Source organism: Quercus suber, unplaced genomic scaffold (genome assembly GCF_002906115.3).
Source record: "Quercus suber isolate HL8 unplaced genomic scaffold, Cork oak 2.0 scaffold_182, whole genome shotgun sequence".
In the NCBI taxonomy this organism is placed as follows: domain Eukaryota; kingdom Viridiplantae; phylum Streptophyta; class Magnoliopsida; order Fagales; family Fagaceae; genus Quercus; species Quercus suber.
In genome coordinates this window covers 58778-73891 of record NW_027069640.1, presented here as the reverse complement: position 1 = coordinate 73891, position 15114 = coordinate 58778, and the positions used below count along the sequence as shown (strand labels likewise).

The following is a 15114-nucleotide window of genomic DNA, read 5'->3' as shown; positions in this document are numbered from 1 at the left end:
ATGTGGGAACACAATCTATTTGTCCGCTTTGGGGGCAAGCTTATGGTGCAACGTCCGCAAGCTTCTATCCCCTCACTGCTTTGTCCTCAAGCAACGTGGGCATGCTTTCTGCAAGAGTCCCACATCGGCAAGAGAAGCACCCCACCTATGCCTTATAAGCATGAGCTCAGGGTATAAGTGTACCACTACTACACATGTGTAGTAGTGGTACACTTATGCCCTAAGCTCAAGCTTATAAGGCATGAGGGGGGCGTTTCTCTTGTTGATGTGGGACAAGTCTCAAAGACTTCCCATGTCACTTGAGGACAAAGCCGTGCGGAATATGTGGCAGGAAGTTGCACAACAAGCATGCCCAAAGCCTGCCCTAAAGCGGACAAATAGATTGTGTTCTCACGCAAAGCATGATTTAGCTAAGCTTCTTAGATTGATTTTTTCAAGTTGGATTTATCTACAACAATTGAGTTTTTGAGGAGATTTTCTTACCATTGATCCGTATTTTATATAACTGTAATTATCTAATCAAAATTAGTGTTAAAATTTGATGTCTAATTTTCTGGACTATTTACAATTTTATCTTAGCTTCATTTGATCAATGTCTTCGGATGAAGGAGTATAAAGATCAGCGATCTGCAAATGACAACAACCATGTTTCTCTATCAAATTCCTTCCAAGGATATTCTCACCATTTCATTTAGCTAGACTTTTTTTAATTGATAGGAAAATTTTGTCTCCATCACATATGATATTAAAGTTCAGTATTGTCGCTTACAATATATATAAAACTAGCATCTGAGCACGCGCTCACAATCACTGTGACAAATGCAAATTATTAACATTTACCCAAAAAAATAGAAGAGTCTCTGAGCACGCGCTTGCTCAGAGGCTAGTATAGAAAATGTGAGTTAAGAGAGAAAGTGGAGCTACCACAACACGAGGTGAGTTGCGCACGTGGCGCTTGTTAGTTAGCTCATGACTATGATTGAATTTTTATTAAAACAACCCTTTTTTTATTTATCAAATTACAACAACTGGTATGTTAGTATATATACTAAATTAGTATTTAAGGAGTTTTTCCTATTTGTATTTATACTTTTTGATACTTAAAATATCCTAAAATTCAAATGTTAAAAAGTTTAAATTATAGAATTAGACATAAATAAATAAATAAAACAGCTTTCTCATCCATATCTCAAATTTAAAACTCCTAAATTTGAGCCTCTTTTATCTCTCCCCTTTTTAATATTGAAATTTATATATTTTTTATAATTTCCTAAAAAATATGTTCTTTTATGCTCCGTTTGTTTCGAAGTAAAATATTTTCAAGAAAATATTTTCACAAGTTATAGTGTTTGTTTTAAAGTAAAATATTTGGTCAAAAGTAAAATATTTTCAGTCAACTAAACCAACGAAGGCAAATTTGTGTAAAATATTTTACACTTGAAATATTGGTAAAATATTTTACATTTATTGCACTCTCTCAGTCCTAATGCACTGCCTCTCTCTCACTTTTATGCTTTCTCAGATTTCTCTCCATAACCTAGCCCACCCTCAGCCCTTCTCTCTCAGCCATCACTGATTCCACCGTCTTCATCACCACTCATTTCCGGTTCCACCCTATTCGGCACCACCCATCACCGGCTCTCCCTTCACCCTTGCAACCCATCACCAACTCCATGTCGTCGGCGCCACCACCAATTCTCAAGTCCTCTCGGCGCCACTATCAATCTTGTTCCTTCTTCAAGATTATTTAGCTGGGTTTCTAGAGGTTGGGTTGTGGTGGGACTTGCTTTTATCGGGTTGGAGGTGGATCCAGTGATCAAGATTGTACAGTTTTTGGTTGATAGATATTGGGTCTCAGTTGTTTGATCAGGTGGCTTGATGGACAGCGTGGGTGGGTTGTTTTTCATGGGTCTTAATCTTTCTTTTTAGTGGCAGATTTCAATTGTTCCTCTTTTTCTTTTTCTTTTTTATTTTTTTGGGTAATTCAGCAAAATGAAGATAAAAATGCAAATTATAAATTTTATAGTTGGAAATTACAAAAGCGAATTATAATTTTTTGTGATGTACCACCTCCACATTCTAGAGTTGCAATTTCTGATGCTATCTTTAAGTCTTTGCTTGATTGGGGGCTTGAAAACAAGGTGTGTACAATAACCTTGGACAATGTTAACAACAATGATGCAGCTGTAAGAATTTTGAAAGATGCTATCAAAAGGAAGCTTACGTTGGGTGGCAAGATCTTTCATGTATGTTGCTATACACATATCATTAATTTGTCGGTACCAGATGGGTTGAGTGAGACTGAAATGGTGATTGAAAATGTCTGTGAAAGTGTGAAGTATCTAGTTGCATCAAAAGCTCGTCTTATAAGGTTTGGTGAGATTGCAAAGCAATTGCAATTACCGTCCAAGAAGTTGATCTTAGATTGTCCCACACGTTGGAATGCAACATATGCAATGTTGGCTGCTGCTTGGAGTTTAGAGACGTGTTCCCTAGGTACAAAGATAGAGATGCGGGGTATAATTGGCTACCTAGTATGAAAGATTAGGATAGGACAGAATATGTGTGCAATTTTTTATCAGTTTTTGAAGAAGTCACAAATGTCATATCAGGAAGTGAATATCCAACTGAAAATATATTCCTTCATGAGGTTTGGAAGATAAAAGAAGTTTTATATGAGAAGTCACTTGATGAAAATGATTACATTAGAGCTATGGCATGTAAGATGAAATTAAAGTTTGACAAATATTGGGGTGAATGCAACTTTGTAATGGCCATAGCTGCTGTGTTAGATCCTCAGTTCAAAAATGACTTTGATAAACCTTTCCTTTCCTAAGATCTATCAAGGGTTTGAAGTAGATAGAAACATTGATCATGTTCATGATTGCTTATATGAACTTTATAATGAATATGTTGTGGACTATACTTCAAGCACTGCTAGACAAAGTGCATCTAAATCCACTGAAGGTAGTAGTAGTGTTGGTGGCAATAATTCCAAGTTTAAAACTAGAGGTAGAATGGAGTTTGATCAGTTTGTTAGAAATGCTGATAACATACAACCAGCAAAATCATATTTGGATGTGTACTTGGAAGAAGGTGTCTTTTTATGCCCGGATGATTCAGACGTAGACTTTGATGCTTTGGAGTGGTGAAAAGCTAACAACCTAAAATTTCGTATTCTCTCAAAAATGGCATCTGACATACTTTCCATCCCCATCACCACAGTAGCTTCAGAATCTGCATTCTCTACAGGAGGTAGAGTAATTGATGTGTATCAAGCTTCTTTATCAACAAAAACTGTACAAGCTTTACTTTGTGGTGGTGATTAGGTTCTTCCTCTTTACAAAACTAAGAAACATTCAAAAGTAAGTGTTCATCACATTTATTAATTCTTTTCCAAAAAACAACTTAAATTTATTTTAATTTTTGTCTATTGTAACAAAGACTTGGAATCTAAAGCTTCTAATTTTTTTTGTACGTTGAACTGGGGTCTACTAGCATCACGGAGATAGCCATGCCTTTTCCAAAATGATGCTATCTTAAGTGTATTATTTAGTATGTGTGTGTGTCTTCTTCTTTTTTTCATTAAATGTTTTTTTATAGTTCTTTCTTTTTATAATGTTCTTGAAAGCTGATATTTGCTTTTTCATGCAGTTGGAAGGATAATGAGTTGAAGAATTTTTTGTTGTGGATGTTAGTTTTTTGTGTTTGCAAGAGGGTGTAATTGGTATGTGCTTTGTTATTTGATAATGGTCTTTTATATCTATGATTTTCTTATAATTGCAAAGGGCATGTTATGTTGATATGGTACATATTGATAATACAACTATAATAATGTAAAGTTGATTTTCTCTTCATTTACTGAATATTGAATATAATTATCATCTTCCCCTATAATTTCTAATGTCTTTTTATTATTTTTGGTTGTTTTGTATGTAGGTTGTTGGTTTTCTGATCTTGTGTATATTAAAGACCTTTCGGTGGAATATATTCCTAGATTTGTGAATGATAGATGGTCTTTTGTTTTAAAAAAACTAAATATTCTTTTTGTTAATGGCATGGTGTTTAGCATATGATAACTTAGCATATGGTGATATGGATACTTTTGAAATGTCATGTCAAGAGGGTCTTTTTTTTTTTGGTTTGAAGATTATAGCTGCACAAATGACAAATGTGGATTTAAGAATTGTATTTTGAACAAATATTAAAGCTAGAGACAAGGAAGTATGAATGGATAGATTTAATTATGTAAAGCTTTAATTTGAGCAATTGCTAATCACATGTGGAATTAGAAGCATGAACAAATAAGTATATTATTTTCTTATTTTCGTTTGTTTGATTGTTGGAGATTTGAGCAAATTTGAGCACTTGATAATGCAATTTGGTTAGATCCCAAGCAAAAAAGCTTGACTTGAGCTCGAGTTTGAGCTTGATGTTAAGCTCGAGCTTGGCTTGATTAATTCATCCAGCCAAGTCAAGCCAAGCTAAGCTCAGGCTTTTGGGTTTTCCCACGAGCTCGAGTTTAAACATTAGATTTAGGATTGTCTCGAGCTCGAGCCAAGCTCAAACAGGCACTAGTGAATAGCCCTTGAATGAAGCGTAAACTACTACTTAAAATTGTTGCATGGACTTGCTCCTGTGAGCTGAACTGATTATGGAATAGTGAATGATGAACTTGTTAAACAGGTTTGCTTACAATTGGTCCCCGATTTGGTGGTGCCATCAATGATGCTGCTCGATACTTCAAGGATGCTTATGACAGGGTGAGACTTGATGGCACTATGAGGGAGACTCTTTTTTTTTTATTAGATGGTTTGCAAATACTATGATGATTTGGAGATTTTGATATGCTATACCCCTGCTGTGTTTGCCAGAATTTGACACCTTATGAGTTCGTTGAAAGCATGAAAAAGAAGGGCATTCGTGTACCAGGAATTGGGCACAGGTATGGAGAGATTTTTACTGTCAGTATGTTTTCAGATTATGCAAGACTAGAAACCATGGAAATTTTTATAAAAATTATGCTTTTAATGGCTATATGGCAAATCTGACTGCTTGAAACTCTTGTTTGCTGTGGAAAAGATTGAGAGAGATATCAACAGAGATAAGAGAGTAGAGCTGCTACAACTGTTTGCACGCACAAATTTTCCTTCTGTGAAGTACATGGAATATGCTGTGCAAGTTGAAACCTACACTCTCTCCAAGGCAAACAACCTGGTGCTCAATGTAGACGGTGCAATTGGGTCCCTTTTCTTGGATCTCCTTGCAGGCAGTGGAATGTTCACCAAGCAAGAGATTGATGAGATTGTCGAGATTGGCTATCTGAATGGACTCTTCGTGCTGGCAAGCTCCATTGGTCTGATTGGGTGAGCTAGCTTACGCTAAATATTATCTTATCCAGTCCTTTGGGATATGTTTTGTGTTGCTTATTAAGGTACAATCAAATCCTTGATATTGACGCATTGGCAGTTGGAATACTGACCCATCTAGCCTTTTTATCCACAAGGGTGATATCGTCCAACACAATATGGTCCCATAAGAGACTAGATGGTCCTATTTTTACTAATACATACATGACTTGTTAGTGACTAGAATGTACACTTCAAAACTTTTGAGTATCTAGTTTCCATTATGCACCCGAATGTGGCCTACTAGGACCAAAAACAAAAGGTGAGCAAAGAGGAGAAAAAAGAAAAAAAAAAACACCAGCACTATGGTACAAACTATAGTGGTGATTCAGATGACTACGCAAGGGGGGGGGGGGTGTCAGCATGTACTTCCTAAACATGTGGATTTTCTTTTAAAGGCCTTATAGTTCTATCTCACTTATTGCTCCTTATTCGAAAACAGGCACACCTTTGACCAGAAGAGATTGAAACAGCCGCTATACCGCCACCCATGGGAGGATGTTCTCTACACCAAGTGAAAGCATTTTCAATTTGCTAGAACAGCTCCAACGGTCCAACCTGCTTTTAAGTAGTAATTTATTGTTGAAGTTTCTACAATTGGCTAAAATGATCGTTTGTCGTTAAACTAGTGTTTGTACTTTGTACTGCTAATGTCAAGTTAAGTATCTTCATTTGTAAGCTGTATCAAAATACAATAGAGTGAACTCTCAAACCATCTTGTTCAACGAAGTTACATTTCCATTAAGAAATCCTGCTTTTTTGTTTTGTATCAAGAAGAGATAATGGCATTTAAGTGAAATTTTGCAAAGCATGCAGGTCATTATGTTCTTCCCATTTTGGGTTATGTTAGTAATTTTAATATGAATAATACCATTTCTATATCCTTTCTTGTCCGCATATGAGACGGATCATTTGTGTTAGGACATATGCGAATCATATTAAGAACATATGTCATATAGAATTGGCTAATCTTTCGACAAAATACACTTTACTTGTAATTGGGTAGATCTATGATGTGTTTAATACTTTAAAGAATAAGAGTTCAAGTATAGTATTAAAGTCATGAAGATTGGACTAAGAAACAAGTGAAGAAAAATCAATATATATATATAAAAGCAGAAACCTCATGCGGGAGAGCATGAGGTTTTGGCAAGTGGCACTCTCTTTGAAAATATAATTGAATTTTTTTTTTTGAAATAAAATACATCATTCTTAATTTATTACACTTGTTAGATGCCACATTAGTTATTTACTAAACTCAATAGATTTTAATTAGTAATAAATAAGACTAATGAATAAGATAGAGAGATGTTAATCATCAAAAGGTTTTCTTATGTTTATGTCTACTCCTCTTCCCTTATAACTAAATGCCTACTGTTCCTAGACCACTATATGCCTTCTCCTATGCCTATGTTGCTAAATTACCAATTCTATGTTCTATAATTTGCACAAGCTGAAATAGCATTCAGATTATTTAAGAACACATGAAATCATATAAAAATCACCAAATTAGAGTTTAAAATTATAATTAAAATTTTAAAAGAAATCTAGGCACATTTGCACAAAAATTCCATGTAACTAAGTCACACTTAGGAATATTGGATCATTTTTCCTTTGTATAAATAGAAGGATTCCAATGGGATGAGGGGGCTAACAATTTTCTCTCCAAAACATTTATTGTAGGAACACAAAAGTTTTCCATTGTAGACTTTTCACGATTAAAGAACATGACTTGCCAACTAATCAAACTAGAGTTTTTAGTACCTACAACAATTTCACAACATTAAGAACAAACCCCAGTGTATTCAATGTCAAATTCCATAGTCTCCTGTTATATCAAATGAGTGTTTAATTTTTCTCGCAAAGTATTGAATAGTAAAGCATCTGGACTATAATCTTAATTACAACTCTCAATCATGTTGAACTTGGATGACACCTATCAACAATGTATCATTATGAGATGCAGAAAAAATTTTAGAATGTACTCAACGTTTAGTATGGATGAGAAGAAATTTCATCATATTCCAACTGGTTAGGTTAGTAAGGGACCTATTCCAATTTAATGATCCTGGAATTTTGTATACAAGTATTAATCAAGGAAACTTCCACCTAAAATAAGTCGAACTTTTGGCAAGAGAGAAAATTGATGTCTAGACAAATCAAGCTAAGGCAAACCAAAATGGACCATATTCTTAATTTCTTATCTCTATTTGTTCCATGTACAAGGCTTATAGTGAATGCTTGGCATAAAAAAGTTGAACATCTTATCTAAAGTCCATCCTCTAAACGCTTGAGAAAAAATTCATTTAAACCAACACAATATATAAATTATAAAGAAATCAAAGAAAAATTGTCAAAAATAATGAAAATTTAATCTATGCTTAAATTCTTATAAGGATGAACACAATAGCAATGTCCTTTAAATAAAAAATAAAAAATAAAAAATCTATACTTATTTTGTACGTATGATAAAGTTTTATCACAAAATTTTTTGAGACTCATGTTGATGAGTGATTAGAAGTTATAAAGGAATAATCATCAATATACATACATATATATATATATATATATAAGTAGAGATCTCATGCAAGATTGCGTGAGGTCTTGCCAAGTGATGCTCTAATTTTGCATTTAGCATTTTTTTTTTACCTCTTTCATTAAATTTTTTTTACTGTTACCCAAAAGTTTACATTAACTTATTTTACTGTTATCTCATTAGTCTCTCATTAATTGCCTAAACTTACACCACACATTTCTCTCTTTTTCATGTCTTTTAGCATACTCACCATTTTAATATTTAAAAAAAAAAATTAATGACTAATAGTAATAACTAACCAAATAAGGCTTTGAAGAGAGATAGAGATTGAAACATAAAAATATTGTGGATTGTTAAATAAAACGCATTGTTTCACTACAAAATCAAAATGCATTGTTTCACTATAAAAGACCTGAGACTGACAAAACATTTGAAAGAGAGAGAAAGAGAAATTTGAGGGGACGTTGCCTCCATCATATTGGCCTCCCACCATCATCAAGACGCCGAAACCCCTACGGCTATTTTTCTTTTTCTTTTTAAATTAGGATATTAAATATAATTTAGATTTGGGTAATTTGGTTGGATAATTTTTGTTTTGTGTCTATAAGTAGAGAGAATATTTGATATGCAATGTAAAGCCATATTCTATCATAGTTTTAAATCATCTATAAGACACGTGCATACACACTTGCCCATACCATGTTTTAATGTCGCACTATCAATGAGTGGAAGACGATGAGAGAGTTGGACATACTTTTATTTCATTGTATTAAATATGTGAACACAACATAAATTATTTGATTTTCATAGTCCTGTTATTCTTTTGCAAATTAATCTTATCTTGAGAAGGCTATAAATATGTAGTGAAACAACAGTTATAAATTGCACACACATAACCATTATAATTATTCAGTTCAAAGAATGAGTAAAAAAAAAAAAGTTGGAGGAATATTGTAGAATAAAAGTTGTTACAAAATGTCTCTCTCTCAGTGACCTCATGCGAGAGTGCATGAGGTCCTGTCCAGTGGCACTCTAATTTTGCATTTAGCCTTTTTTTACCTCTTTTATTAAGTTTTTTTTTTTTTTTTTGGTTACCCAAAAGTTCACATTATCTTATTTTACTATTATCTCATTAATTGCCTAAACTTATACCACACCTTTCACTATTCTTCATGTCTTTTAGCATACCCACTGTATTTTTTTTATTTTTTTAAGTAAGGGCTAATAGTAATAACTAACGAGATAAGACTCTAAAGAGAGATAGAGAGACACAAAAATGTTGTGGATTGTTAAATAAAAAGCATTATTTCACTATATATTACCAAAATAAAAAACCTGAAACTAACAAAACATTTGAAAGAGAGAGAAAGAGGAATTTGAGGGATCACCACCTCTGTTATACTAATCTCCCACCACCATCAAGACACCAAAACCGCTACGGGTAATCTTTTTTTCTTTTTAAATTAGGGACTTAAATATGATTTAGGTTAGGTAATTTGGTTAGTTAATTTTTGTTTTGGGTATACAAGTAGAGAGAATATTTGGTGTGCAATGTAAAGTCATATTCTACTATGGTTTAATTTTAAATCATCTATAAGACACATGCATACACACTTGCCCACCCATGTCTTAATGTCGTATTATCGATGAGTAGAAGATAGTCAGAGAGTTGGGTATACTTTTATTTCGTAGTATGAAATATGTGAACACAACACAAATTAGTTTATTTCATAGTTCCATTACTCTTTTGCATTTATTTTTGATTTCATGATTTAAAAAAATAATAATCTTACCTTAAGAAGGCTACAAATATGCAATGAAGCTACTAAACCAATTTTTAATATCTCAAAATGTATATGTTTCTTTACTCTAATTTAGTTTACTTTTTCTTTATAATTTATGTACAACATTATTCAAAACTATTTTATATAAAATATCATAAAATTATCCGTGCATTGCACGGGCAACTTACTAGTTATACTAAAGATTCAATACTGAAGTAATGCATTAAAATTGATAAAATTTAAAAAATAAAATCCGAAGTATCTATTTCTTAAATGGAACTCAACCATCTATCAAAATGAAACTCATTTTGATTATTCTTTTTAACCGTTAATGACACTCAGTGTCATCAATTCTTTGAAGGCTTTTTACATAGTAGTTTCCAGGTAAAATAGTTTGGCCTTCTAAAATATTTAGTAGGCATTGAAGTTACTTGCTCTAAACATTGGATTTATTTGTCTCAATGCAAATATGCCTCGGAAATTCTACATGATAGGAAAGCCTCATCTTAATGTGGCATATTTGAAGTATGCTCCCAACCAAGGTATATTATATTGTGTTTCACTCCCACCCATCTTGCAGCCTATTGTGATTTTGATAAGGGTACTTGTCCAAGTACTCTTTGATCTATCACTGGCTATTGTGTATCCCTTAGTAACATTCCCAACTCTAGGAAGAACAAGAAGAAAACTATTGTCTATTGCTCATATGCTGAAGCCAAATATTTGTTGGGTGCCGACACCTACATGTCCAGCCCACATAGATGAAGATGTGATGTTAAACTTGTGAGACACGTTGAAGGAAGAAAAGAAGAAAAGGATGAAGAAATATAAAGTAAGGCAATTCGGCCATTTGGAGAAGGGTGAAGAGTGAAGTCTCAGAGAAAGTGAGGACTAAATGCAGTTTTGAAGAACCATGTGAGTAAGAGAAAAATAGAGAGTAAGAGAAAATTGTGAGAGATACATAGTGAGTGAAAAGAAAAATAGAGTTTTTTTTTTTTTTGCTCAAATTGTATCGTGTTGTAATCTCTACTTAATATAGTAAAATTATTTGGAGTTTTTCCTATGGTTTTTTCCTTCAAGGAGAAAGGGTTTCTACATAAATCTTTGTGTTATTATGTAATTATACTTCCGTTGTACTTGCTGAAATTTATTCACAGTTATATAGAATTTTTTCCCAACAATATTGTACCATGACTTTCACTAGTTGTAAACTCATTAGGCTTCGGCTGCTAATTAGCGACCTTTGATTCCATATAAAATTAAAAAAATTAAAAAATTTTTATAAAAAAAATTCCATCAAAAAATTAGCGACCTTTGCACCGTCCACAATGGCCCTATGCGACTTTACTATGACAACAAAGGCACCCACATTACTGCTAATCTCATCTTTTACGAGCACACCAAACATATTGAGTTAGATTAGAATCTTATTTGTGAAGAGATTCAAGCCATACTAATATCAACTTCTCAAGATGCTTCTTGAAAAATGATGTTTAGAGTTTAGACCCCTGCAATAGCTTACTACCAATTTTAATGAATAATTTAAGACTTAAACCAAGTAGTTATTTAGTCAAGATTCAAATCAAGAGGTTTGCATGCTAAAAATATTGGAAGTAATAAATAACCAACACATTTACACGGGGACAATGATTTATTCACGAAGTGAAAAGTGAAAACCGAACAATAAAGACAATCCGTGGTAAAGACCAACAAAACAAGTACATTGTTCAAGATTGTTGTGGTTTACTCATCATTTACGTGACTTTCTTATACTTAGTCAAACTGAGTACCCAAGATCCTCACTCTTACTAACAACTACAGACTCCTTTCTTCTACCTCCAAAGTTACTTATTGCTGCAAGTCAATTCGTCAATCGACAAATCAATCTCTTGGTTACTCTAAGGCTTCTTGAAGATTTGATAGACAATGTGGTTTTAACCTTTTGATCATGTTTATAGGTACAAACTAGAAGTATTTTCTCATGAATGCTCTCTTATGTACTCACGGAATGGAATCATGAAGAAACGAAAAGTAAGATCTTTTTAGCTGAAGTATAGCTTTATTTCTTGCCTCTAAAAGTCTTGCATAAGGTGCTTAATCTAAAGTGCAAAGTAGGGTTAAAATAGAGCCCAAACTGTTTTCTAATTAAAAAAAAAAATAATCTAAAGTGCAAAGTAGGGTTAAAATAGAGCCCAAACTGTTTTCTAATTAAAAAAAAAAAAAAAAAAAAAAGGGGGTCATTTGACCTCCATGTCATTGGCAATCATCATTTAAGATTTTAGTTCGTTAGCAATTAGCAAATTACAATTACTTTTGGCTAAACTTCTTTTTTCATTTTTTGTTTCTTGAGGAGTTGCATGTAATTACAAATATTTTATGTTCTCTTATCTTTTTTTTTTTTTAATTTTAATCCTTCTAATATTGTTCTACCCTTCTACTTTTCTATATATCTTTAGACTCAACCAAACATTATCTTAAGAATTTAATTCTGGTTGTGTGGTTGGGTGGCTAAATTGACTCGGGAAAAAAAGTCTTCCTCTGCCGTTCATAGCTTGACAGCTAGTATTAGGAAAAAGACATGATCAATGTGACTGTCAGTACTTCACTAACAAATTATGAGAACCCAAATAATTGCAACTGTTTTGTATTTTCCTCACATATTAAAAATCCTATCCCAACTCAACGTTTTCCACGCTTTTGTTCTGTAAATCCTCCGTGTCTCTTAAGTCTTGCTCGACCTTGTAAAACGCCCACTGGACTGAGTTCTACAGGGTTCAACTTCACTGTAAGTAGATCACCTCTCTCTCTCCTAATGTTTGCTTTTGTCACACCTTGCTGATTTGTGCAATTGTAAGTAATTGACGACTCTTAATGTTTGTTTTTGTCATAACTTGCCGATTTATGCAATTGTGAGTGATGGACGAAAAGTGATAGCTCCATATAAGTGTAAACTGTTTAGCACTCACAGAAGTCAACAAGTTGAAAATTGAGTTTTTTTACTTAATTATTCTAAAAATGTTTTTTGTAAAGCTTTTCAATTCACTGTGCCTGATATCTTTAAAATAGTGGAGATATTCATCTCAAAAAATAGAAGCAAGACATTTAAATTGATATAAGGAAAAAAAGGAATATAATCAATGGTCTTATCGTCTTGTAATATTTCTTCTCTTTAATAGGTAAAGATATTGGAATTTAATCGATCTATAATAGGTATAACCAATGGACTTGTAACGTAGCTGTATTTCTTCACCATATTAAGGTGGAGTTTTGGGGATCATATCTCACTGTTGGTATGGAATTTATAGAATGAATTTATGAAATATAATTCTCAGCCAATTGTACTATTTCGGGAGGTTAATTAATGTATACCCGTTCCTATAATTTTGAACAATAAATTTCTTACTAAAATCCTCTTGAACTCTCTGCAAATGAGCTTTTTATCGACATCTATATTAAACTAATGAAAGAAATCGAACAAATTTTCACCATCGCTGCAAACTTGAAGTTTACAACCATCACTACGGTGTGCCCTCTTTTCTTCCTTGAGTTTGTGAAGCAAGGCACTACTTTATCTATTTGCATACAGTGCATATTATAATCTATTTACATAAAATTTCATCTCTCTTTTATCAGTTTCATTTTATATGTGTGTGTGTTAGAATTATGATTAAATGATCAAATTAATCATTTCTTAATAGTTTAAAATTTTAGGATAATCGATAATTTATAATGGTATTAGAGATTTTGAGACGATTGGTAATTTTTCAATATATTTAATTTAGTTATAAGTTTTTTTTTCTTGGACAATTTGTCCTGATTGACTGATTCTAATGCTTCTGAAATTTTCTTCTTCTTGATAATGTCTTATGGTGTTCAGTTCACCTGGCGATTTTGCACTTGGATATATGAAAATTGCTATCTACATCTCTAATCTCTCCAGTTAGTATCAATATTCCGAAGTTTGTGGTGCATAAAGAAGTTCATTCAGGCCTACTAATGGTTTAGAGCTGATTGCACTGTATCATACATAAACTCTAGTTATGAATAACTCACCAAACTACGTTTGTTGGAGGTTAGTTCCATTCCATCACCTCTTGATAGAGACATATATATATATATATAATAACAATGGGAAAAAGGGATTCGAACCTTGATATATAAATAATAGTTGTGAGCTTGAGCCTTTGAGTTATATATTACTGTTTTTACTTCTGTTTTTATGTAGGAGTCCGGATTGCCTGATAGAAACTAAGGAGGAGAACTTTCCGGCTAATAATGGATTACATTCCCAGGAAAAGGCACTACTGAAAATTCTTCACCCACGGGATTCATTCCTTCTTTGGTGGAACAAAATATTTGTAGTGTCGTGTGTAATTGCAGTATCATTGGATCCTTTGTTCTTTTACATTCCTGTGACCAATGAAGATAACAAGTGCGTTAGGTTAGACAAAAAGTTGAGGGCCACAGCTATTGTTTTGAGATCGATGACCGATATCATTCACATAGTTCATATGATTTTGCAATTTCGCACTGGTTTTATAGACAAGGCCTCTCGGAAATTTGGAAAACCTGTGTTAGTTAAAGATGCTAGGAAAATAGCTAGGAGGTATTTCTGGCCATATTTCCTGATTGACATTCTCGTTATTCTTCCCATCCCACAGGTACATAAGGAAGACTTACTTTTTCCGATAATTTGATAGTTGGGAACAAAAGATTCAAACATTGAATATCTACTTAGAAATATCATGAGATGTCAATTGAATTATAAGATGCTTAATGTTTAGAAATTTGGCTATGCTCACACTCATAATGATCTTATTCTTAAAATTAACATTGTCCTTTATCTTATCAGGTGGTTGTTTCAGTTATCTTTTCAGCGAGAGGCGCGAAATATTTGAATACAAGAAAGTTGATGAACTCTATTCTTCTCTTTCAATATGTGCCAAGAATTCTTCGAATCTACCTATCCTGGAGGGAACTTATGAGGAGTGCCAGAAAGTTTGCTAAAACCGCTGTATGGGTTAGAGGTTTATTCAATTTCTTTCTGTACATCCTTGCCAGCCATGTAAGTCTGATTAAATTCTGATTTCTTTTTTTTTTTTTTTTTAAGAAAATCATATGATTTCATTCAAACTCAAGAAATTATTACATCATGTGACCTTAGTTTTAGACATGCCTTTTCTTCTCAATTTCTTCAACCTATGCATGTACAAACAAAATGCTTGTCCAGTAAAATGGTTTGGATGTCCTTATGCCTAATTTATGAAAATTTACTGATGTGTAATTACTTTCTGATCATATAGGTGTTGGGAGCCTTTTGGTATTTCTTTTCAATTCAAAGAGAAATGGCTTGTTGGGACATAGCCTGTGAAAATCATCCAAGATG

General features: G+C 33.1%; 3 protein-coding genes across 3 annotated transcripts in view; 2 read left to right on the top strand and 1 right to left on the bottom strand.

Annotated features, from left to right (window-relative positions):
• LOC112028924 (zinc finger BED domain-containing protein RICESLEEPER 1-like) lies at positions 1-3152 on the top strand. Its single transcript, XM_065778401.1, has 4 exons — positions 1-171; positions 1989-2496; positions 2583-2720; positions 2848-3152. The coding sequence occupies exons 1-4, from the start codon at positions 1-3 to the stop codon at positions 3150-3152; spliced, it is 1122 nt and encodes a 373-aa protein (XP_065634473.1).
• A 1939-nt stretch (positions 3153-5091) lies between these two features.
• LOC136061305 (ATP-citrate synthase beta chain protein 1-like) lies at positions 5092-6323 on the top strand. The gene is made up of 2 exons (XM_065778363.1): positions 5092-5366; positions 5851-6323. Exons 1-2 carry the CDS (start codon positions 5164-5166, stop codon positions 5924-5926), a joined length of 279 nt encoding a protein of 92 aa, XP_065634435.1. The 5' UTR covers positions 5092-5163; the 3' UTR covers positions 5927-6323.
• Positions 6324-14069: 7746 nt separating this feature from the next.
• LOC112004049 (plastidial pyruvate kinase 4, chloroplastic) overlaps positions 14070-15114 on the bottom strand; it is a 29814-nt gene continuing 28769 nt past the window's right edge. The window contains exon 6 of the transcript XR_010630878.1: positions 14070-14138. The gene's annotated coding sequence lies outside the window, so the exon portion shown is untranslated. The remainder of the gene's footprint in view (positions 14139-15114) is intronic.

Excerpts from the sequence above, each read along its gene's own strand:
- LOC112028924 (XM_065778401.1), top strand. The coding sequence starts at position 1 with ATGTGGGAACACAATCTATTTGTCCGCTTTGGGGGCAAGCTTATGGTG. Across the intron at positions 2,497-2,582 it reads TTTAGAGACGTGTTCCCTAG|TTTTTGAAGAAGTCACAAAT; the intron begins GTACAAAGATAG and ends ATTTTTTATCAG. Across the intron at positions 2,721-2,847 it reads TTACATTAGAGCTATGGCAT|GGTTTGAAGTAGATAGAAAC; the intron begins GTAAGATGAAAT and ends AGATCTATCAAG.
- LOC136061305 (XM_065778363.1), top strand. The coding sequence starts at position 5,164 with ATGGAATATGCTGTGCAAGTTGAAACCTACACTCTCTCCAAGGCAAAC. Across the intron at positions 5,367-5,850 it reads AGCTCCATTGGTCTGATTGG|GCACACCTTTGACCAGAAGA; the intron begins GTGAGCTAGCTT and ends ATTCGAAAACAG.